This window comes from Barbus barbus (assembly GCF_936440315.1).
Source record: "Barbus barbus genome assembly, chromosome: 17".
Lineage (NCBI taxonomy): Eukaryota > Metazoa > Chordata > Actinopteri > Cypriniformes > Cyprinidae > Barbus > Barbus barbus.
In genome coordinates this window covers 25,474,951-25,500,629 of record NC_136745.1, presented here as the reverse complement: position 1 = coordinate 25,500,629, position 25,679 = coordinate 25,474,951, and the positions used below count along the sequence as shown (strand labels likewise).

General features: G+C 37.5%; 1 protein-coding gene across 4 annotated transcripts in view; it reads left to right on the top strand.

Moving 5' to 3' along the window:
* Positions 1-4,091: 4,091 nt before the first annotated feature.
* LOC306883136 (teneurin-2-like) overlaps positions 4,092-25,679 on the top strand; it is a gene marked incomplete at its 5' end in the record, with an annotated part of 248,305 nt that continues 226,717 nt past the window's right edge. For 2 of the 4 annotated variants that reach the window (XM_079438243.1, XM_079438241.1), the window contains 3 exons: positions 4,092-4,320; positions 18,964-19,005; positions 21,831-22,106. In XM_079438243.1, the coding sequence (XP_079294369.1) occupies positions 4,092-4,320; positions 18,964-19,005; positions 21,831-22,106 (547 nt within the window). The remainder of the gene's footprint in view (positions 4,321-18,963; positions 19,006-21,830; positions 22,107-25,679) is intronic. The other 2 variants (XM_079438244.1, XM_079438242.1) reach the window with 1 other exon arrangement.

Sequence of the window (25,679 nt, the reverse complement as noted above, 5' to 3'; positions counted from 1 at the left end):
ATTCTGGGTTTAATGTTGCTAGGGCAGACATTTAGACTAGAATGTGACCCTGCCATCTTAAATAGAACATTATGTCATTATTTACAATGAAGCTTCAACTTCCGAATCTCTGAGGTTAAGGGTTTGTTTATGTCTTTGCCTTGATAAGAGTGCTCTCAGCTTAAATCCTTGGTGATCTCTCTGTAGCAGCCAGATTTTTCATACTGAGCTGTCTCTGCGGAGACCCGTGTCATTTTTAAGCTCTCGCCCTTGAAAGTTCAATTTAGGCGGAAGCTCTTCTGCGTGCCAAAATTTTGCCTCTGTAATTTTTCAGATTAACGCAAAACACTTCTATCGTTCTCCTGTAAAGCCTTCAGTTCAGCTGCGATTTCATGGTCTGCACTGCTGTTTTATTTACATTCTCTGTTCTCTGGCATTCATTGCTTGCTTATGTCTCACATAGATTGTGACTGGCATTTTGTGTGTTGGAAGAAGCTGAGCACAGATTCTTAACCTGAAATTCAATGTTCATTCATCTGTATATGTGTGTACAAGTGTTCGCTCAAGTGTGTTTACTGCTCTTAGCAAACATCCATGTAGGTACACACATGCAAGCAATAGTTGTATAGATAGATAGATAGACAGACAGACAGATAGACCGACAGATGGAAAGATAGACATACGGATAGATTCATAAATAGACACACAAACGGATAGATGGATATATAGATGAATGGATAGATATACAAGCCCACGGATAGATACCGGTAGATGGATAGATAGACGTATGGATAGATAGATCGATAAATATACAGACAAACAGATATATAGATAGATAGACAGATGGGTAGATGTATGGATCGATAGATTGATAAGCAGACAGACAAACGGGTAAATAGATAGATAGACAAGACCAATGACAGACAGACAGACAGACGGATAGACAGATCGATAAATATACAGACGGACAGACAGACAAGCCGACGGATAGACAGATAGATGTATAGATAGACGTATGGATAGATAGATTGATAAATATACAGACAGATAGATAGATGGACGGACGGATGGATGGATAGTTGGATGGATGGATAGACAAGCACACAGATAGACGGACAGACAGACCGATAGATTGATAGATAGATGGATGGATAGACAGACAAGGACATGGATGGATGGAAAGAAAGAGAGAGAGAAAAAGAGAGAAAGAAAGAGAGAAAGAAAGATCCTAGATTCCTCCACCATCCTGTTGTTCCTCTTCACTCCATGGGTCTATCTTCATCACATCCCCCATCACTCTCTCTGGGGAGGATGGCTGTGCTGTGGAGGGGGAGTATCAGTGGGCTGAGCCTGAGGAGAGGGAGCCCTGAGGCCTCACTTCTCCTGTAATGAATGGAAAGACTGACCTGGTTGTGTTGCAGCCTGGGCTCATATTGACCCGGTTCTCCTCCACCATTGTGCATCATCTCACCACCGTGGTCTTAGAGCAGCCCCAGGGCCCTTCCTCCATCCACACGTCCACACACGTGACGCTCTCGCAGAAAGCCCCAATGTCACTGCACCTTAAATCAGCGCTCTGAACAGCCCCTGCAGCCCAGTGACTGACCAAATAACCCACTCCAGACATCAACAAAGATTTCTAGTGCAGGCCTGGTAGAGTGAAGAAAGGTCAGATGCAATGAATAGAAGGACTTGAAATGGACAGTTTCATATTTGAACATACATACGGTAATTGGTCATTCATTTGTGAGCAAAGACTTTTCCTGCGTTCTACAATCTGAAGCTTTGTCCAGTTTTTATTCGCTGTAGTAAACACTCCTATTCTGAACCGTTAATGGTCTCAGTGATTGAATGTTTTATTTTAGCCCATAATGAGGCCTTTATAAACATTAAATATCCGCTTCTAATCAACAGACACTGGAGGCAAATCTTAAAATGACCTTATAGTCTCTTTTAATGAATCCGCATTAAGCCAGTGTCGCACGCTTTGTCTCTCTCGTTCTTTTATGCGAGTGTTTCGCAGTAAATTATTATCGTGTTAGGTGACCTGATTATTTTTCCTCTGCATATTCAATTATTTTCAGTATGTGCAGGACAGCTAGTTGCCGTGTTGTTATGTAACGGTCTGTTGCCGTGCAGGAAAATTATCATCTCCGCGCGGAACGCCGGACCGTCCCTGGGGTGGTAGACTTCTCCTCCAATCAAGCTAATGCAGGAGGAATAGCATGGAGAGCGCTTGTTGAGGGGGACAGGAGCAGGCCGAGTTTGTTCTGACTGCATTTAGTAAAACAGACAGGCACAGAGGGGCCGGCTAAAGTTCCCCCTGACGTTCTCTGTACTCAGACGGCTCAGGTATAATAACTGTGCATGTTTATGGAGGAATGTTTGTGGTGATTTTACTTTTAATTAGTGTCTAATTACAGTCAACTCGCTTTCACGTTAAAACCTTAGAATCGTGTCTGAAGTTAGAATGGCATTTGGACTTTGTGGGTAGTACACATGCTCTGATGGGCTGCACACTGACAGGTGAATTCAAAAAAATGAATGAAATACTGTGAAGAGATTACATGATTTGTATTATTTCAGGATACTTTGTGTGCGTGTGTGTTTTATGTTTACATTTATTATGCACCCCTCACCCAGACACTTTCTTCAGGACTTGTGAAGCACACCTTTCGATTGTTGTTATTATTGTTATTATTGGTAGTATAGTAGTTAGTGTCATTTTTAATACATTTTTAGTGCATCCTTGCTCACTAAAAATATTAATTTATTTCTTAAACCAAACTTTTAAATGGTAATGTACTTGCTAAATTAATAAATGTATTGATTCAATTAGTCACAGCTAATTTGATTAATCACATTTAATAACATAAAAAATACTAACCCCAAACTTTTTAATTGTAATGTTTTTATAATTAAATCACAGTTACCACAGTTAATCACACATAATATCGTGTGGTTCATTTTTGAGCTTATTCAAAAATAATAATAATAATAATAATAATAATAATAATAATTATTATTATTATTATTATTATTATTATTTCACATTTATAATCAAACCCCAAAATACAATTACAATATTTAATTTAGCAAAATATTTTAACATTAAAAGCATCTTAAAACAAAATTAAATAACATTATAAAAAAGGTTCTTATCTTTGATAGTTCAGGACTGGGGTAGCGTCTCCAGTATGCACAGGATTTAAAATAGATTAGTGCTGGTGTTTTTGTGTGTAAGTGTGTGATACGATCGGGCCGGGGCCGGGCTGTGTTCGGCTCCCTGTTTTCCGCGGCACATCCAGGCATCTGTGATTATCCTCTCACGGCCACAGAGGGAGCTTTTCTCACTCTGCCTGCGATAATGAGGGAGAGACTCACAATGCCCTCAAGTCATTTCCTTTCTCCCCCCCCTTCTCCTCTTTTTCACTCTATCACTCATTCTTCATCGGCATCATGACTTCACTCCTCTACTCGTCTCAGTTCCTGCTCCACTATTTCATCTGTGATTATGGCTGTAATGACAGCTGCTTCTTTTTGTTTAGATGTTTCTCCACTGTGTTGTTTATGAATGCACCATGTAGCAAAGATATATTTTGGTATCCCTTTTTTTACAGTCCTGTTTCACAAGTACATACTATGTACAGTACTTATTATAGTAATAACAATAACTGGGTAATAATACCAAACCTATGCCTAAACCTAACCTTAACCCATGTAGGCATCTTATATTGCCCAGTGCTTTCTTAGGTAGGTACGCTGTAAGTACATGTAAGTGCACATTCTGTAAAATAAAGTACACATATCAGTCCTGATTCTGTTTTTGCCTGTATTTTGGATGCTGTAGTGCTGTTGAAGCTTCATTAGTCAGTAAGATTCTCTAGAAAGCTTATCTGGATGAGATTTGCTTGGCTATGGCTATGTTGTTGCACTGGCAAGACCAGCACTAACCAGCTCAAATCAGCAATCCATGCTGGTCGTTTCAGCAGGGAATCTATATTTTGTACTTTATTGATTTGTGTTGTCTTCTATTACCAGGTGAAGGACTGTACAGCTGTTGAGACCTCCACCTTGCGGACTGATCTGATCAGCGGGCTGCAGCAGTTGTCATGGATCTGAAGGAGCGCAGGCACCGTACACTGACCCACGGCCGCTGTGGGAAAGATTTCCAGTTCACCACCTCCTCTCTGGACCACGACGAGTGTCGCGTACCCACCCAGAAGTCCTACAGCTCCAGCGAGACCCTGAAGGCTTTCGATCATGAGTCACGGCTGCATTATGGGGGATGTGTGACTGACCTGGTGCATCATGAAGCAGATGAGTTCACCAGACAAGGAGGTAAAAACACACAACTATACTACAAAGTATACTCATATTTACAGTACATTTTCCACACAGATCTGGAAAATATACAGGGTTAAGGCCTAAATTATAATATATACAATATTTATTTATTTACTATTGTTACGGGGCTGACGAGACGTGAGACGTGCGGATCCATGTGCAAAGCTTTATTAAAAAACATGGTCAGAAAACAGGGAGGGTCAGACAATGGCAAACAGGTATGGCAGAGGCAAGACAGAGCAATCCGGGGCGCAAGCGTGGGTCGATGATCGGCGAACAGTATCCAAAGGGGCAAGGCAGAGAGATAATCCAGAAACGAGAGCAATAATCCAAACAGGGAGCGAATAGAGTCCAAACGGCAGAGGCAAAGGGTAAATCCAGCAAACAAGAGCAGGGTCAAACACGGCAGGAAAACAAGGCAAGACTAAGGCTAAGACAATGACTATGGCTCTGTAGAGTTGCTATCGCTATGCGAGTGATAAACGCTAACAATACTCGGCCCTGATGCTGAGGAAGTCCATGGTTTAAATAGTGTGTGAGATTGTGAAATGAGCATCAGGTGCGTGTGATGAGTGATTGGTGACAGCTGTGATCTGTGCAATGCATAGTGGGAAATGGAGTCCAGTGTGCTGTGTAGTGTGAGAGTCAATGTGGTGAACGGGTGACCTCTGGTGGTGGTAAAACAGGAGAGCATGGACCAGATTCGTGACAACTATTTTTAACAAAAATGAATTGTTTTATATATTAAATGATGCATTCAGTTGATCACAAATGACAGTAAAGACATTTATAATGTTACAAAAGAATTATATTTTAAATAAATGCTGTACTTTACATGTAATGAATCTAAAATATATAAAAGTTTCACTTTTTGAAATAAGCTACAAGAAAAAAATTAACTTTTAATTTTTTTTAGATGTACCTGTATGTATGTATGTATGTATGTATGTATGTATGTATGTATGTATGTATAAATAGAAATATTAAATATAAAAATATTGTAATTTTTATTTTGTTTAACCATGAGAATGCTAACTAGTCCGTCCAGTCATTTGAGTCTTGCATACTACAGTTAAAAGTATAAATGTATGAACCACATAAAGGTGCAAATGTTGTGCAATGTTTCAAAGGAAGACAATTATTTCATTTTATAAATATTCTGTGTGAAACTCATAGTTTCTAAAATGATATTAAAGGAAAAATAAAATCAGTGTGCTTCATTTTTCATGATAGTTCTGCTCTAAAAAGGCAGCATACTGTTATTCCTCCAACAGAAAAAGATGGTTCAGTCTAAAAGGCTGTTTTGGCAGTGTATATTCAGTGTTTTGCAGAATAAGAATTTTTTTTTGCTGGAAATCAGATCATGATTCACTTTACATTCTCACACCTAGTTACAGAGTAACATCACTTAATTTCACTCTTATTTTACGGTACGGGCAAAGAAAATGTTAGGGTGATGATAGTGTGATTAGATGTTTCTGGACATGGATATCTGTGCTTCTACATGACATATGTTGTACAGTGAAGGTGTGAAACATAAAAGCAGGACAGTGTATTCAGTTGCAGGCCATGTCATCGGTAGTTTACGTATACTGCTGGAGAAAAAACGCAACCCGATCTCAGAGCGGTTATTTCTATTACAGGAAGTACCTCCAGTTCCGTCCCCTGCTGCTTCAAATGTGTCACCAATTCCCAGCAGACGTTCCCCAGCCTGATGCTACTGATCCACCATCACCTGTTCAGTCTTAGCCATCTAATAACTTACGTCAGTCGATCCACTTCATGCCTCAGGCTGTAGACTTGTTGCTGACTCTATGCAGGGATGTTCGGCACAGTGCCAAGCTGCAGATGCATGCTAAAATAGCAACAGGCCTTTGATTTAAGGTGACTGGCTTACTAGCTCAGACTCGACTGATTGGTTTAGATGTGGTACCCTTTGTTTAATCTTTGTGTTTTACGTCCCTTTTTTAATGTCTTTGCTGATGCTAATAAGAGAAGTCAACCGCTTCACCTGAGACTGGCTAGAAAAGGAAGCAGTAACAGGAAGAGAGAGCGAGTTCTATGGCGTCATAATGAGCAGGCTGCCGCGCATCCGGAGCGAAGTCGCGGATGGGTCATCTTTGAAAAAGGTGGTGTCAGGCCTGCGAGTCGTCCTCTGCATGAGCCGCTGCCGGTGCCGCATTGATTGCACCCAAATGGATTCCAACTCGATGTCATTGATCACAGCCAGGCCGAGCGAAAGAGGAAGACAAACCCGCCAGAGAGATTGCAGCCTCTTTTCTCTCCCTCCATTCAACTGTTTCTTGCCACAGCACTTAGCCACTGACAACAGATCCCAGAGCTCTCGCAGCCCGGGGTGGAGTGGCCTGCGGTCCCTGGGGGATGTGCGGTGACCGCGACAGTGAGCAAGAATTATGGGTAGGTGTAGGGAACTGGATGGAGGGAGGACAGATAGACAGACTGACAGGTACAGCAGCTGTGGAGAAGCAGAGAGTTGGTGGCCATCAGATTGATGCCACTCGGCTACTTAAGGCGATAGCGGCTCACTGACTGCAGATGCATCCGTGGGAAGTGTTGCCACGGGAGACTAACAGCGTGCAGGGGCCATATGTAACAGTACTCAAAGGGAACTGCCAAATTACGCTGCTTTCTCCCGCTCACTCACATAGTCATCACGGCCCACGTTAACGATTACGCGGAGAGGAAGCAAAATATAACTTTTTTGCTATTTTCTGTCCGAGTGAACAGTCCAACCTTTCACTCTGACTCCATTTGGTGTCTGTAGACGCTGCATGCTCCTAATGCTCCTCATAGTCACGCTGAGAGCAGATTTGACTCTTAATGCTCCACTCTTTAAGTCTCTTTGCTCTTTGACAGGTCAGGATTGTCAATCAGACAACATTAATACTGTACTTAAAGCATTCATGGAGTACTTTTTTTGTATATACTATGCTTTGTATCTTTTAGGGATGCATGGTACTTTTGCTGCTTCAGCTTGCTCATTCATTCATTCATTCATTCATAAATACATACATACATAATTGGTTGTGCTTCTTTACAGTTCATATTTTAGCATCATCTAACACTCACTTAAAGGTAATCTAAATAAATAAATAAATGAAAAATTAATTTAATTCAATTTAGTTCTTAGCAAATCTCAAATTGAATATCTTTTTTTTTTTTTGATACAATGACGATTGACTTTAGGATAGGATTTAAAACTAGTGATTTTGATTTTAGTTTTTTATTTTTAACTTAGTTTAAAGTGTTTTATCTATACGGAATAGTATACAGTTTTAATAACATAAATTGGTTAGTAGAAAATATGACAAAAGTCATAAATAATTAAGAAAATATATATAAAAAAATGTATTAGCTATCAGCCAGAATTTTAATAGCAGCACATTCCTAATGATTTTATGCAGCCAGTTTACAAGTTGTATTTTTTTTTAAAGATCTTATAGTAATTATTCAATCTTAGCAGTTTCATTAAGATCATACTGAAGAATAAAAAGTTAAATGTTCTTAATTTATTTATTTACATTTATCCAGAAATAGTATGTTACATTTAATGCTGAAATAATTGCTTGATTCAAAAATATACAAACTGCATGCACACAGACAATGTGTTCACATTTGAATTATAATAAAAAGATAACCCACCCAAAAATTGTAATTCTGTCATCATTTACTAAACCTCATGTCAATACAAACCTATATGGATTTATTTTCTTTTTTTCCCTGTGGAGCATAATAGAAGATATTTAAGAATGTTGGTGACCAAACACTTTTAGTTCCCATTGACTACCATTATATAAACATAAAATACATTTGAAGTCACTGGGAACCGAAACAAAATATAATTTTCTGTTTCACTGATAAAAAAAATGCATACAGATTTGGAACAATTTGAGGATGAGTAAATAATGCCAGAATTTCCATTGTTGTGCAGACTATCCCTTTAAGTAATTTGCAATTAGTTGTTAGGAGTGATATTTTAGACAGAACAGTGGAAAATTGCACTTAATCAGTCAAAATGGTTGTAAATGACACAGTATTGAATTGATGAGGTGAGGTAGATTCCTAGTATCCCGTGCTTTGATTATAATTGATCTGGCCACTTATTTCTATAAACAGATGTGTTAGACGTCTCAGTAATGGCCCCTCTTAGGTGAAAATGAAAACTGAGCTGTTTGGCTCACTGGTGGCTCTCAAGCGTATGGTCCAGCTGCGAGCAGTAGGGCAGTAGATCGAATGTTCCATCACTCTCCGCCCCTCCATGTCTTCACACCCCTGCAGGGGCACATCTGCGTCTACAGAGGCACATCTGTGTCTGCACAGGCCTTCAGTAGAGACGGACCGTCCTGCAACACCATCGACTGCAGCAAGGTTTTTATTTCATTGCTGTAAGCTTCTGTTGCTTCTCAGCATTTGTGTTGGGGACACTACTGACAGAACTTTCTTTTTGTAGGGAGGCTAATTTAATTTGTTCACTTAGTGCAATTCATTATAACTTTAAATAAAATGGTAAAAAAATGAACTTTTTAATCAATTGACAGCCCTTCCTGACTGTATTAAATGTGCATCTAGGGCTTTTATAGACTGTCATCACTTGTCACGCCACACAGAATGACAATTAGTTGCCGAACTAATGAGTTTCACATCAGGAGCTTTAGCGGTCTCTCGGGGTGTTTGTTTGGATCCAGTTTGATCCTGGATTTGTGTGTTGGTTCTTGTTCCAAACGTCACAGGCTCTGTTGTGGATTTCGGAGGACCACGGCACCCTGCCTAACCCCTAATTCCTACTTTATGAGCTATCTAAAACAAGCTGATAGCTTGCGTGTGGTATTCAGAGAGAAGCAAGAAGGAGCTAGTCATATTCTGTTTAGGAGCCCCTCAGCAGTTTGTATGTGACATTGTACTCGATTTTTCCCACTCCGTCCCTCTCTCATCACCCCACAGCTGCTGTTTTGATGTGGAATAAGCTGTCAAGTCACGCATTTCATTGATTATTTTATTTTGTTGATGTTATGCTTTGTTGGTGTATCGCAATAAATCTCTGCAGGAAAAGATCAAAGGGAGAACAAAAGAACCTGGCGGGTATTAAATATAAAAGACTGTGAGATTAAATGCAGTCTCTCCCTCTCTGTCTCTCGCTGTCCTCGTCACATTCTATTTCGCATTGCCCTGTAGCCTCATCCACTCTACCGAACACCCTGAAACTCTTTTCACATCAACCTTAAGACAGCTGAGAGTTTTCTTGTTTGCTCATTGAAGGCTTGGGAATTGGTTTCAAGTGTCCCTAAAGCTTCAGACACCTCCTCTGTCTGTAACTGCTTGTCAGGGCATACAAGCAAAGAAGTTCAATTCAAGGCAAAGATTGTTATACCTCGGGTAATTAACCCCAAAAACATCAGAAATATGCTCAAACATTGATCCTTTGGACATGGAACAAAACCTTAACCGCATTACCTTACATTAGTTTATCAAGTAGCAACAGTTTCAATTGCACGTGTGAGGCTCACATAGGTCTAAAAGACCCTAAATCACAATTAGGTTAATCCGACTACGCTACCCTGGTGGAGCACCAGGAAAATACTCCCAATAAGGACACAGGTACGTTTTACCAATTGAGGGCAAAGAAATAAGATATAGTGAGACGTGAGTGTCAAAACAAAAATACACTTTATTATAAGAGCTTTAATAAAATTATCTCTCCCAGGAAACACACCACAAGATTATTAAAATAATTATCCAGGGCCAGGCTTAGCGGGGAACAGGGCAGGCCGGCTGCAACTCGGGAGGTCTTCTGAACCCACCTAAATTCACACCACAAACACCTCACACACACTGTAAAGGAGATCATACCAACACACACGGCACCCTGTGAAGCACACACCACTGAAGGAAAGCGGCTAGCCTCCCCTGCTACACACACAGTCCTTACTGGCTCCTGGAGAAAGAAATACACATTAACCAAAAAAAAATAAAAATACAAAAAGAAAATTACAGTGAATAATAAAGAATAAAAAAAAAAAACTAATTGTACAGGCGCTGGATGTAGTGACTCCAGTACTCCGGCCTCCTAATGGCACACGATGCAGCGGGAACAGATAGCAGTGCTTGAATGGCACCAAAATTGCAAAACAATGAGCGGGAACAATTATAAACTCATTACAATGACCCAGTACAATACATGGCGCAAAACAAAAATATAAATGAACAATTTTAAAGCTACAAAATACCAACCAAAAATAGCACAAAATAAATTAACACTGTTGTAAAAGAAACCCAAAAGTACAAAAGAGGAAGAGCACAGCGCAATGCGCAAACAAACCTTATAACTAAATCGAAGTAAAACGGATAGATGGCCTAGCAAAAGCACAAACGACTTCCCTTTAACAGTGACGTACAAATGTCCGTACACCACCACACACATCAAAATAAGAGTCCTTAAATAGTATGGCTGCTTACACCTCATTGGTCTGCCAATCACACCTCAACTGGGGCCAATAGTGGATAGAATCCTTACCCTGCTACAGACGTTTTAAACTGAATCAGTCATTATCACTAAATTTGGGAGAGCATATGATTTAGCACATACAGTATTTAATTTAATTTCTCTTTATTTTATAAAAAAAAAATAGTAGCTTTAAACCATTTGCCCTCAGACCAAGTTAATTTATCCATTATTTATAAATAATATAAATTTATAAATAGTTTTTTTTTTTTTTTTTATAAATTTTTTATTTTTAATTAATTATTCTTATTATTAGTGTGTATGTAAATGATATATATTATATTAATTTAGTTGTTATTTAAATACTTTAAGTATTTAAGTGCTTATTTTCTGTCAAAACTGTCAAATCTGTCACACATTTACAAAATCTTGTCAAGTGCAAAATTTATCTTAACACCTAAAGATATTCTGTCTCGCTATGGTACCAGTTCAATAGATCAAGCTGAAAATTATTTGAAACCATCCTGTAGTTTCAATTCATTAACTCACTGAAGTGTATGATTCATTTTTGACACATCATTTTTGTATCTGACTGTGTGACACATATTGAGTGATAGGCAAGGAAAAACATGCATTTTGTGAAAAGCTCAAACAGCGGGAGATTACACCCAAACATAGGTATAAAACTTCTCAACAGAGTAATCCAGCATTTATTTATTTATTTATATACGGTATGTATTTAATTTATTTTAGTTGATTTATAAGTAGAATTATTTTGTTCTCCAGTTTCATAGTGTATTTTGTCCCAGTTCTCAGAATTAGCATTTAAGAACTCTACATTTAACAATGCATATTTGGTATTTGGACAGTCTCCGCTCACGGTTGATCTTAGGTTGTACGTATATGCCAGCAGGCTTACAATAATGGCATTAATACGTCGCTTAATCTTTTAAGAATTTAATATGGCATATTCTTGCTGAAAGCCTTTAATCTGTTCTGGAATCTCTCAAGGCAAATGCACATTATGATCACAGCCAACATTGTTTCATTATGTTATCTTGATTCCCATTAGGGCTGAATCATTATTTAATTTTATGTACACATGGCCTCTGCTATTTAGTCCAAATAACTTTTTTTTTATTTGTTTGATTTGGTAGCAAATACTATTTCTACTACTATTTTTAATAATAATAACAACATTGTTTTTTTCATTGGTTTCATTTTAGTTTTTTAATTTAATTTTAATTTATTTTTTTATTGTGTGTAGGTGTGAAAGGTGCCATACCCTTCACAGACAGCTATCTTAAAATTAGAATAGCTTGCAGGATTGGCATGGGGCCATTTTACATTTTATAAAGAAAAGGTTAAAAATAGTGACTTTTTCTGATTAGATTTATGCTCAAAGCTGCTGTAAGATGACTATAATTATATAGGTTACTAGTTATGTCCCTGTGGGTCTCGGCCCTCCAAGTCCTACCTGAACACCCTTTGTCCATGGCAGCCGCAGTGGGTGGTTGAGATGTCTAATGAAGGAGCTTACCGTGGTACCAGGGCACCATATCCAAAAAGACAAGACTCAGTGGGCAGTCTGAGCCCTGAAGGCCATCAGGGGGTCAGCTGGTGCTTAATAGCACTCATGACATGCCGGTTAAACTCACAGTTTGGACAGCTGTGACACCTCTTCTGACACCAGCCTGCTAAGCTCTGTCTAATTGCAGATGGCATGCCCTGTATCTCAGAGGCTGTTGTTTTATTCCTCCGTAGGAAGGATTCTTTTAATTATTAAATGTTTGGTACAGTATAGCGTGGCTAAGTGGCTGCAATTTGGGGCGCTTTTGCCCTTGGGTTCAATTATGGCACTACGCTGCTGAGCGCAGGGTATTTAATACTTTGTCAAATCCAGTCTTATAAAGAATCTCGCTCAGTGCCTGGAGACTCTCCGTAAAACATTCAGACATTTCTCATGTTTTTTTTTTCAGAGGTTAAAATGACACTTTATGTAATGAGCAGCGAGCTGTAATGGGAAATACTGAAGGTCTCATAAATTCGAGATGCGTTTTGGTGCTCTCTCGTTTGATTAGTAAATACAACTCAAGCTATTATACGGGTGTAATGGAGTGCCAAATGCAGACAGATGTTTCGATAAAGTTGTCACCACAAATTTACAAACTGTTAACCAGATGCCACCAATGGGACCCCAACTCGAATGGCAAAAAAATATACTCACCCTTTTAGCACTCCCCAAGGATTTTGATCTGCTTCCTTCGGGTCTTCAAACATGTCATGCTTTTGCAGCATATGTGATGGTGTTAATACCAAGGGCTTTTGTTAGGTGCTTTATGAGAAACAAAATGGCTCCCAGTGGGGTCAGATCTATTTCTGCGGCCCAATTAAAAGGTGTTGAGTGGCTGTGCGGTGCAGGTGGCTCACATGGGGCAGGGCGTTTGACACTGAGGGCCCTGTTCTTGCTTAGCTGTTAACTCTATGTCCCAACATTAATGGGGGCCCTAATGATGTGCTATGCATCTTGGGAACAGAGTATGCTGCGAAAACTCACCAGACGCCCACTGCTGAGCGTAAATTCTCTCAATTAACACCCTGCCCTTCTGAGACCACCGACGATAGCATGCCACCTACAGCGCCACGCAGGATCTTATGTCACAGGGACAGGTAGGAGGCTCTGAATCAGACAGTGTGCTAGATGTGATCCTCACACTTTCAGCCAAGACGAAGCGGGGGTTTCCGCTCGGTATCTGCAGTGCTGGGAGACGTTATTTTTAACGTAAGGTATTAAAATATTGCGCAATTTATGTATTAAAAGTAACTAGTCGTGTCACATCTTGACATTTCATACTGAACACGTGTCTAGATATTTTTTCTGTTGCGTTTTTCAGCACTAGTTGAGAAAGTGCTTGTGTGTTTTAAATGTAGTGCTGTCAAAATAAAATTTAATATAAAGTTAAATAAATGTCCAAAAAACTATTTTTTTTAGATTGAAAATAACAGTAAATAAATGTATAATGTCTCAAAAGATTTCTATTTCAAATAAATGCATTTTTTTCGAGCTTTGTATTCATCAAAGAACATAAAATATAATACAATAAAATACTTATGTATCACAGTTTCCACAAAAATAATAAGCAGAATAACTGTTTTCAACATTGATAATAATAAAAAAAATCATCACAGGAATAAATTACATTTTAAAATAGATAACTCTTATTGTAAATTGTAGAAATATTTTACAATAATATATATATTTTTTATTATGTGTGTATATATAAAGATACACACACAGAGCATATATTTAGAAAAATTCTACATATTTACATGTATATTTATATTCATATAAATTATATCATATATAAATATATTTAATATATAATCGTAACATACTTTTCTTACAAATATACTGGAATGTGTGTGTATTTATGTATACATAATAAATATACAAAGTACACACGCATGTATTATGTAAACAAAGACTTTTTTGGTTTTTGACTATATTAATTAATCATTTGACAGCACTAATATATATATATATATATATTAGTGTATATAATATTCTTTAGTAAAACTGTTTCCATTTATATGCTTGAATCAAAAAAAGTCTCAAAAACGAAAGCTTGTTACCTGTTACTTGTATCTGTGGCAGGAGCTGATTTCCCATGGAGAGCAGTATACCGTCAGTCAATTATGGAAAATCTGTATCTGTATCAAATGTAGGTGTAGCAGTCCCGAGCGAATGATGGAGAACCCAACTGCGTCTCCATAGCAATATAATTATAGAGCACTGTATTAACGAGTTGCTTGCAGAGCACAATACAGTGAGTGTTGAATAAGAGGCTGAATAATCTGCAGGGGTGCTGATTGATTGAAGGTGTCGTGGTTGTGTACAGTATGTGCGTGAGCTGAGAAAGCGAATGGACCTGGGTGTAGATATCTAGAGGGATGCAGAGCCAGCTGTGTCATTTCATTAATGGCGCCACAATCCCACGATCCACTTCATAGCATACCTTGCCTAGAACCTAGAAGGCTGACCTTGATTTATGTCCTTTCCCTCTACATACCTCCTTTTCTTTATATCAGGGTTTATTCGTCCTCTTATTCTTTGTTTATTCGTCCTCATATTCTTTGTTTTAACCCTGTACACTGAAAACAAACCCTGTAACCCTGTACACTGAAATTGCTTGCTATTTCTTTGTAATCAATTAAATTTACAAGTAACTGTGGAAGTTTGTTTCTGCCACAGGATAAAAATACGATTGTTGTGACTTTCTCACAATGAGTTTTTTTTTTTTTTTAAATGTATAAAATTCAGATTTTTTTTAAATAAACTTTTATTTGTGAGATATAAATGAAAAATTATGAGATGTTTATGAGAAAAATTCTGAACTGCAAGACATTAATGTGCAACTGAGAGTTTATAATTTGCAATTCTGAGAAGAAAAGTCGAAATTGTGAAATAATCTCACAAAAGTCTAAATTGTGAAGCAAAACGTTTTTTTAACTTTATTATTATTCAGATAAACAAATCTGAATTGTGAGATGTAAATTTAGGATTTGGAGGAAATAAGAATTGTAAGATAAAGTCACAACTAACATTTTTATTTATTTATTTCATGGTGGAAATGGGGGCTTCATATTAAATTATTATTATTACTATTTGTTATATTTTTTTATCATTTACAGCATATACAGTAGTTCTAAAAAGTATTTCGACATCCATACTTTAAAAAGTCTGAATGTCAGAACTCATTCATGTCAGAACTATTTTTTGCTGTTTAGTCAACCAACAAGGTTGGTGTCATCCAACCGAGATATTATTGTAAAATTGGCTCTTTAAATAAATCTTTAAATATCTATAAATTAAATGTCACTATATTCTAGCACAGTGACAGTTATTCATTTTAAAATATGCCTAAAGCGTCCAAATGCTTTTTGGATTCACTGCGCGTCATTTCTCCTACATATTTTATGTAGGCGTGATGATTTAAAAATGGTGTACCCCACACGTAACTCTTCCCAAAGTTTCTTTTAAAAGAGGTAAAGTTTCAATTTGTCAAGTGGCAGATTTAAATAAGTTTCAGCCAGCGCTCATTTATTCTCGCAGGTTCCCACAGAGTCCCATTTCCTCAACGCATGCCTTCAGTAACAATAATAACCATCAGCCCACAGAACATGAACAAACATGCAGCACAAAGACGCTCTCTGGAGCAGGTCCATTACCCGCCATCATCAGTAGTGGGGTGTGGGGGGTTATAGAGAGACCACAGAGAGGCATGCAGATCTAGACACACAAATCACATCCTTCTCCCTGCTGAAGCGGAGGTCTTTTTATATTACTCAAGCGGCCAATCAGCCCCCTCTCTCAGGAAAGTTAAATGCTTCTTTCATGGGTCTGATGAAGCATAATGACCAACGGACAATTTCCACTCTTGGGGCCTAAAATGGGATTTGAGTCAGTCCTTGGGGAGGGGGTGTAAGGCCACTAAATTACCTCAGTGTGTGTTCAGGCACCTGTAAAAGGCTTTAATGCAAAAAACATAGGAGAAACACACCTTCAGCCTGGATACAAGCACTGGATGTCAAATTAGATTCTCTAAAAGCCCCTTTTTTAAGACCCTACATAACCCCCCTGTGGTCTTCAAAATTATTGAAACGAGTTCTGAACTTTTTCTTAAGACATGTTAGACTAATTGGCACATAAAATGTAATGTGAAATGAAATATGTTGGTAAGGTGACAGAAAGTCATTTCTGAGGAGTTATGGATGCATGAATAGATAGAGAGATAGATCCATTACTTTAGATCAGTTGACAGGTCTTTAAATAACACCATCCACAACTGTGAACTCAGATCTGCACAGATGGCTTCTTACTCAGCTGTACATATGTGAAGTGCACACACACTGTTAATCACTGTGATAATGTATCACTTTTTTCTTTCTCTCTCCGATGATCTGCCTCCTACCTTCTCTACTGGTTTTACGGTTTTTATTTGCATTTATATTTATATTGATTCACTTGGCAGATTCACCAAAGTAGCTTAAATATGCACATACTGTTGATGTAAGAGGGTGAATGTTATACCTCATATGCACAGATAAATCTGGAATAGCCAACATATTAGAGCTTATACATATGACAGTCTGTTAACTAACCATATATAAATTAGAGATAAAAAGTAGATTTTTTTGTTTGTTTTATTATGAAAATGTGTATATTTGCATTAAGATTTCTAGCATTTTCTTCACTCATCTCAGACTTTCAGACCCCTGTGATATTGGAGTTGGATGTGGTACTGTTTTCCAGCACACTATGAAAAATCATGCAAATTACCATATTGTTGACTGTTTCTATTATTCATTGCGCTATTTGCACTGTTGTTTGCATATTTATTTTAAGTTGTGTGCGTGTGGTGATCAATTAAAGTGCAGCTGTTTTTCTACTGTGATTTGAAGTGTCATTGTATTCTATACACTAGCGTTCAAAAGTTAAGGGTCATTTAAAATAAATAATAAGAGATAAACTAGTAAATGTAAGTTTTAATTATTGACTGAAAAATACTGAAACAGAAAAAAGTTATTTTGCACTTTCTATTCATCAAAGAATCCTGAAAAAAATAAATAATGGTTTCCACAAAAAAAAAAAAAGTCTCGTAAATGCAGCCTTGGTGAGCATGAGAGACTAATGTCATAAACATGAAAAAATCTTACCAAACCATTGTAATGATTTTTGGTTGATTTTACAAAATAATACCATTCTGTAAAATACAATTAAAACAATTAAAAATGTAGATCAAACTACATCATGGGTTTGTGCACAAGTTGCAGTTTTATTTTGGCAAATTATTTGTGAAATATGACAAATGACCTATAAACAGTATATCTTCAGATGGTGTTGCTGGTAAACATTAGTTCATTCTAAAAACTGCGACGTTTTAGACAACTACAGAACAAGGACAAATTGTGTTACTGCCTCAGAGACCATTGACTTTGCTAGCTGCAGGACGCAGTTTAGTAACCTCAGCAAATGCATGACATGTAATAATTGAGTTCTACTATTTGAAGACCACTGTCAGGAGAAGAGTGAGCACAGGAAATAGAAATAGAAAGCCAGAGGTCAAGAATATATGGATCGCGGTGGCGCTTACTGCAATCACTGACAGAACAGGTGAAGTGAAGTGTGTGCAAGGAAGAAACAGGCATGATCCCTGGTCAGAGGAGCTTATGAGAGACATAAAGTCCACAATATCAGAGGTAATGAAAAGTATGTAATTGAGTAAATAACCCACAGGAGAATATGAGTTGCCATGTTGTAAAAAGCACTGCATCCAGACTAGCCAATGTGAAAATCTGAACATCTGAAGTGTTCAAAAACCGAGAATGAAACACACACACACACACATGCAAGTATGTTGTATTTTGGAGAACTTTAAAAGAACATATTGAAGTTATGAGACATTTTGATGACATTACAAGGTCTTGAAGATGGTGGGCCTCTCTCTGTGAAAGACCACCTCCTTTGGGATTTGTGATTTCGACAGGCTTTGAGTGTGTTTTTGGGATCAGTCCTCACTCCGGGAATGATTCCCAGTTTGAGAAAAAGATGCCCATTCTTTTCGTTTACTATGGTATTTTTCCATCTGGCTGTACTAAAAATTTGTAAACATAAGAAGGGAACAAGATGGTCTGTGTTTTCACAGTCTGCAGATCTCCATCAAATGTTAATGTGCGTCTTCATGCATACGGTGTCTGTCTGTCTGTCTGTCTGTCTGTCTGTCGGTCGGTCGGTCTAATCTATTATTTGGCATTGAATTGAATGGCATTCATAGATTTTAAATGTGTAAATACTTTTTGAGCCTCTGTACATTTATGAAAATGTGATAAAAAACATTTGTCATCAACAAATGCAGGCTGCATACTCACAAATGCTACATATACACATACAAACCAAGGAATAACATTTTTGTGGTTTTATACAAACGTGTTTTATTCTTTTGTGTGCTTTTATGAAAAGCAATAATAAACGGTCTACAGTGGGAAAACCTATTTGTGAGGTGTTGGAAGAAATATTAGCAGTGCAGTATGTCATTTAGATGTGATAAATGTATGAAGTAAAATGCGAGTTTGTTGGGCATTAAAGATGGTGTTTTATGTTGTTGTTGCCCTCGCAGAGTACATGGATCTCTCCCCATTCCTGAGCTACTTCATGTCAGGTACAGTACGGTCTGACTAGACTGATAGCAGTACTAGTTGTGTTTGTAGCATTACTAGTTGCATAGAAAATCAATTTATTTTGTAGCTGTGTAGTTATATTACTTGTTATAAATGTGTCCAGTTCTCACAGCATACTACTTAAAAAACTAGTAATTTTGAAAAGAATAATTATCTTCAATCTATTACAGTCAGAAGTGTCTTGTGTTTTATGTCCACCCACCACATAGTCAGGAATAAAGCAACTATGAAGGTTGCTTGATTTTTACAATATCGATCTCAGCCGCTGTCTTAAAGAGTGTTAATGAATTAAATTTCTTCTTCATTTACAGCTGATTGGAGGGCATGCATTGACTCTTTTAATTACTGGAGAGAAGAAATTGGTTGTGCATGCCTTATCCTTTAATTGTTTTCCCACAGCCTGTCCTTAATTGGGACTCAGTTGTGTTTATCGATTCAGTTTGATGTGCTTTAATTTGGATGACGTGCACTATGTTCATATATATTAGTTAGCAGAGGGCTTGTGTCCAGCTCTCTGTGAATGTGATGAGTTGAGGTTTTATGTGTGCATGAGCGCGGTCACACTCATCAAAGTAGGAGGTGTGATGCTGTGAGGGAAACGTCGCAGCGGGTAAAGAGCTGGAGGATAAAATAGGCCCCTTAGCCCTGCACCACACATAACCTGACGTCTGAGCTGACGTCCACTGATTTGAGCTGTTAAACCTCAGGCTCCTGCTGCCCCCCTTTGCTTTGTGAGTCTCTGCCTTAATATAGTTTGAATGTGCAATTTATTTGTACTGCAGTTTTCACAGTACATATACTGTATTGTTCCAAAGCAGCTTTACACAGTAGTGCCTTAAAACCCCTCGAGAGACAGTATTTTTTATTTAATCTTTTTTTTATTTAATCTTTTTTTATCTGTTTGTTTGATATCATTTTTAATGCAAAAAAGGTTGTATTGTTAACATTCATTTTATCTTTGGACTTTGTGTAGAAGACTCTGAGGCTGTAAAATGTATAATGGGGAGAAATTTATTACATATGAAGGTTTTGATTAATCTGTAAATTAATCAGTGATTGCTATATTGTTATATAATGTTTATTGTTATAGCATTATAGTTAAACTTATTTTATTTTGTTTTGTAATACTGTGCGTGTAGACTTTTGAACACATGCATGCATTTCAGACTTTCAATTTATTTATTTATTTAGGTAAAGGATTGGCATGTTAACGGGATGTGGACAGGATCAGTGACCAAGTTCAAGACAAATTTATTTTCAATAATGATAATTTTATAATCAAAACTGACTTCTTTATACTGATGAAAAGTTTCTTCACAAGGTTGAATACATTAGTATGAGCATAATACATTTATGCACATTAAAAATGGCTTTTTGACTTTCATAATAATCATAATGTTTTGATGTGAAATATATACTTTTGAAAGTACAAATAAAATTGTTAAGAGTAATAACTAGTATTTTGGTCTATCACTGCAAAGCAGCCAATCATTGACGAACATTGATACAAATACCACCGTTTTATGATTTGTGGTAACACAGAAAAACTAATATGCTAAATAACACTCCTTTTTTATAACTGTTAAATATTATTATAAAATTGAGCACAATAACCAAAAACAAAGTATGAGGCCTTCAAGTATTTCTCAGTTAAGTAAGCATTACTCATGCAATCAAGTAAACAATCAGAAATAATTTAAAAGCAATGTTGTTTTCTCTTTTTCTTGTCAGTGTTGTTGTTTGATTAGAATTAATGCTGTAATTCTGGTCTGTTATCATAGTATCGAGTCGCTAATCGTTACCAAAGCATTGTACAGTCATGATATCCTGTGTTTTATGTCCTGCCTAGAGATGGTTTTTAGTTTTGGATGTTATTAGAAAGGATGTATGCACGGTCTAAAGCTAGTTCATTAGTTTAGTTGGTTAACGTCCTTGATTAGCGTAGCTGCAGTGTGTGTAAATGACTTGGGCCCAATCCCAATTCTATTTTACAGCCCTTCCCCTTCCACTTCCCCTTCCAGAGTGTCAAGGGGTAGGGGTGAAAATAATTCCCTAAGAATTGGGACACCACTACTATACTGTCACACGTCATCATATGTCATCTAGCTCCTAAAATACACACACCTACTGGTGTGCTGGTGTGCATTAGAGCCTTAGCGTTCTATATTAATGCGCTGCTGACACACACACACACATCGGAGATCACGCAGCTCACACATCCAGGAGCAAAGAAACTTTTATTAATAACAGTTTAAATACTAAATCTCTACATTATATTTTGCAGCGATGAAATCGTTTTTTTTGCAGTAAACGCACTCATTGTAAAGAGACGCACAGACACGCATACATGCAACTCTAGTATCTCTCTCTCTCTCTCTCTGTTTGGCAATATTTGAGAAAAAGGGTTTAGCGATTTCTAATTATTTGGGGGACTAGTCCCCCTCAATGTCTATGGTGGTTATCACCCTGATCAGACATGAAAATATATTGTGGCACTATCGTGCAGTCTGTAATGATATGATGTTAGCAACTTTAGCAATTTTTTTTTTTTTGCAAACATTTCTTTGAATAATATGACCGTAAATATGAACTCATGATTGAATTTAACATAAAACAAATTATTACTTGGCCACACGTCATGTCCTTTCCTTTCTTCATGTGAACACGCAAAGTGGAGGGGAAGGGCTAAGGAGTAGAAATGGGATTGGGCCTTGATTTCTTCACAGGATGAATCACAGCTGTCTCAGGCCAATCATTCCATACGCATTAATGACTGACTGATCATGCTTTGTTTTTACCACTTTAGGTAACTTTACTCTAGCTGAGCTAGGCATTTGTGAACCGACCACGCATCAGAACGCGTACTGCCCAGACATCGGCCTCTTGCAGCACGGCTACTCTCTGAGCGCCGGCTCCGACGCGGACTCCGACCCAGAGGGCCCGATCTCACCGGAGCAAGTCATCCAGCTGTGGGCCGGCCACGACATCAAGTCCCGCCGCAGCTCTGGCCTCTCCAGCCGGGAGAACTCAGCTCTCACCCTCACCGACTCCGAGAATGAGAACAAATCTGACGACGAATCAGGTGAGAGATAGCATGCGAGAATTAGCAGAGCAAAGAGCGAGTGTCGTGTTTACGAGAAACCGAGGGTGCAAGAGAAATCTTTAAGGAGTTTAGAGTGTAAGGTGTGTGAGAACAGATGCCAAAAATGTGTACCGTGATAAAACATTCACTTTTACTTGTTCGACTCGTTTAGAGCTGAATTAATTTCATTTTGTGTTGCTCTTACCTAGGTGTCACTGTGCATTGGTAATCATTTCCCAAACCTCATCTGCTTTTGTTAGTCAAACTGAAGTGCTTTAAAGCTAATCTGCCACTGAAGACGTGTATAAATAGATTGGATACAGCATGACATGTCACACTCAGTTAATATAAAAAGATCATACACCGAAAGAAGTTTTAAAAATGTCAAAGGACACGTGTTCATCAAGCAAAAACATTGTGGCTTTTGTCCCCCCACGCATTTCTCCACACATCTGCCTGCATGGATGTTATTGTTGATGACTGAATGCCTCGGCAACATGTTCCTCCATTCCACACTCCTCGCCTATTTGGTGGCATCTTAAATCTTATCATAGTTTGTAGAAAGTGTCAGAGTAGTTCCTAGTCCTCACCATATCAGACCTCAAACAGATCTGTCATCCGTGAATTCTAGCATCGCACAAACTCGCTCTGACAATATATCAAACTACTCTACAGCTATTAAACACATAAAGAAACACCTTGGAAAGCAGTCGTCGTCATCTCGCCGGCTGATAATTGCTTCACAGATAATTGCCACGCTAATCTCCCGGCCGCTGTTTCCTAGTGCCGTCTTCGGTTTTTACGGCACGGGAAGCGAGTGGGCACAGCATGTGCCAGTCACCAGATCGCATGCCTGTCTGCTCCGACAGCAGTGGACACGAGCTGGACACGTCTCTCAGTGCGGCGCCGTGGCTCATTCCCATTGAAATCCCAATTAAATGTTGCCCAGGCTGTGCCTGATAATCTGTGCGGGATGAGTGAGTCACAGAGGAACCGTCTATGGTAAATTTAAGACTTGTATAAAGCTTAATAATGTGTTGCCTTGTACCAACAACAATTATACTGAGATTTAAAACATATAGTCAATTGATACATGAGACTTATGATGCTTTTTTAGGGGACTAAGCACCCATTTTCTGCTTAAAGAGAAAAATGAAAAACAAAAAAAAAAATGCTGATTTGGGAATAGCATACTTAAAATATTTTTTGCTATATTTTGCCATATAAAAAATATTTATTAAGTATGCTATTTCACATACCATGCTACTTGTTTTAGCCTTAAAAAGATAAGATTTCACTATGCTGTTCTGAATAGCATACTCAAAACGCGATTGGCATACTAGCATACTATTTCACACTAAATCAGTATACTATTCCAAATAATACACTAACATACAACACTATTTCTGTCGCATAAAGAAAATAATTCAGTATGACATTTCTAATACTACTATCAGAGACACTACACTATAAATAAAGAAATTACTAATTACTAGAAATACTAGCATACTTAATGAAATTAATACAATATGAGATTGGTATACAAGCATACTACTGCAGCTTCTGCCATATTTCCATATGTTTATATGAATTGATTAGGATATTCTTAATAGCATGCTAGCATACTGCTCTTACAGTTTCTGCTATATTAAAGTTAGAAAATATGAATTCTGAATAGAATAGAATTCTATAATAAAAATATTAGACAAAAATTATTCAGTAGGCGATTAGCAAACTACTCTTACTGTTTCTTCCATATGAAATGTATAAAATATGAGTTCGGCATGCTGTTCTTCGGTATGTGACTGGCATACTAGCATACTTTTCTTATTATTTCTGTCATATAAAAGGTAGAAAATATAAATTCGGCATGCTATTCTTGTAATATGGTATGCATTTGGCATGCTAGCATACCACTCTTACTATTTCTGCCATATATTGTAAATACATAGTAACAGTATTATGCTATTATGAATTCAGCTCATCTTGACTGTTTCATTGAGCGAATGTTTCATGCATCTTCTATCATCATGTTAGGGGCTAACATATGCCTAAAATCCGGCTGCTAAGAGCTGATCAAAGTTCAGATGGTGCTATTTTAAATTGTAATTGGGCAATCATTGTGAACGTCTACATATAAGTGCAGTTATTCTATAAGGATTATTTTACTCACAATTGGCCTTATGCTTCCTTAGACCTATTATGTTCTCCACACATGTTTGTGGATTGTTGCTTGTGGTGATATATATATGCATATACATATGAACAACTTACATGATAAACTAGATAGGGTGTGATTGATACTTCTGTGAGTCTGTGCTTGAGAAAATAAAGCTTTCTTGCAGCTGAACTGAAGCGGGATATTGCTTTCAGTGGATGTGTTCTCACGAGGAGGAAAGGGTATCTTCAAAATAGAAGCAAGTAAATCTGTCATTTCTGTCTTTCCACTTCTAACACGCTTTGAAGCCTCACCCCTATCTTTGCCCCTTATCTCTTTTCTTTCACATTTTTTGTGCATGCTGATGCACTTCAATATACTTCTCTCTCTCATCTTCCTCTTTTGCCTTGTTATAAGGATGTGTCAGCAGCACCAATCTCTTTGAAAGACAGGTGTCACTCACAAAGTGAGAGTGAATGGGGTTAGAAGAACATTTTCATCCATTATCACCCTCCGTCTGCCTCTTTCCAAATACTCTCCCAGACGTAAAGACATCTTTCAAACGTCTACCATCCGCTTTGACTAAAAACACCCATTTGTGCTTTTGAGATGTTAGGTCTAGACATGGGCATACTAGTCAATATCTGATTGGGCACAGAGTCAGAATTTGTTGAGATAAAAATAGCAGTCGCTCTTCAAGGTTCTTCAGACAAGCAGCTTTTAGTTAAGACTGAGCAGTACTGAGCTTTAATTATTTGTTTAGTGTTATTTAGTGTCCGTTAAAATTAATACAAATTATTCCAATGTGATACATATAAGAAATATACAGAGCCTTTTCTTTGTGCATTTAAATTAAAAGCAGTTCTAACCTAATCAGTATATGATGTTGCAAGACATGTAGGAGGTTGTAAAATACACACCGTCAAGTAAATAGTGCAAGTCTGATAATTGTGCCATATAGAAGTAAAATGAATACAAAAATAAATGCCACTGGATGTGAAATATACATTACTGTGCTTTTGAATGTATCTTATGCTCACCAAAACTACAAATCAGTAATGCTGTATAATTGTATTATAATTGTAATTGTATAAATGATCATCCTTGCTGAATAAAATTATTAATTTCTTTAAAAATAAATATGCATTGGTGCATATAATTGACAGTATTCGATATTGAATCAAATTTATTAACAGCCATATTTTATTAGATATCACATATCAATGGGGAAATTAAAAGTTGCCATTTGAGACAGTGTGATACAGATCACTATAGCCTTGTTCAGACCCACATCCGATTTTTGTGCATATCTGTTTGGAACGGCAAATTATCACATGAAATACGATTTTTAAAAATCCATTTTAAGCTACATTCATCTGAGCCACAAAAAACCTAAACGTCAGACATTGCTGTAG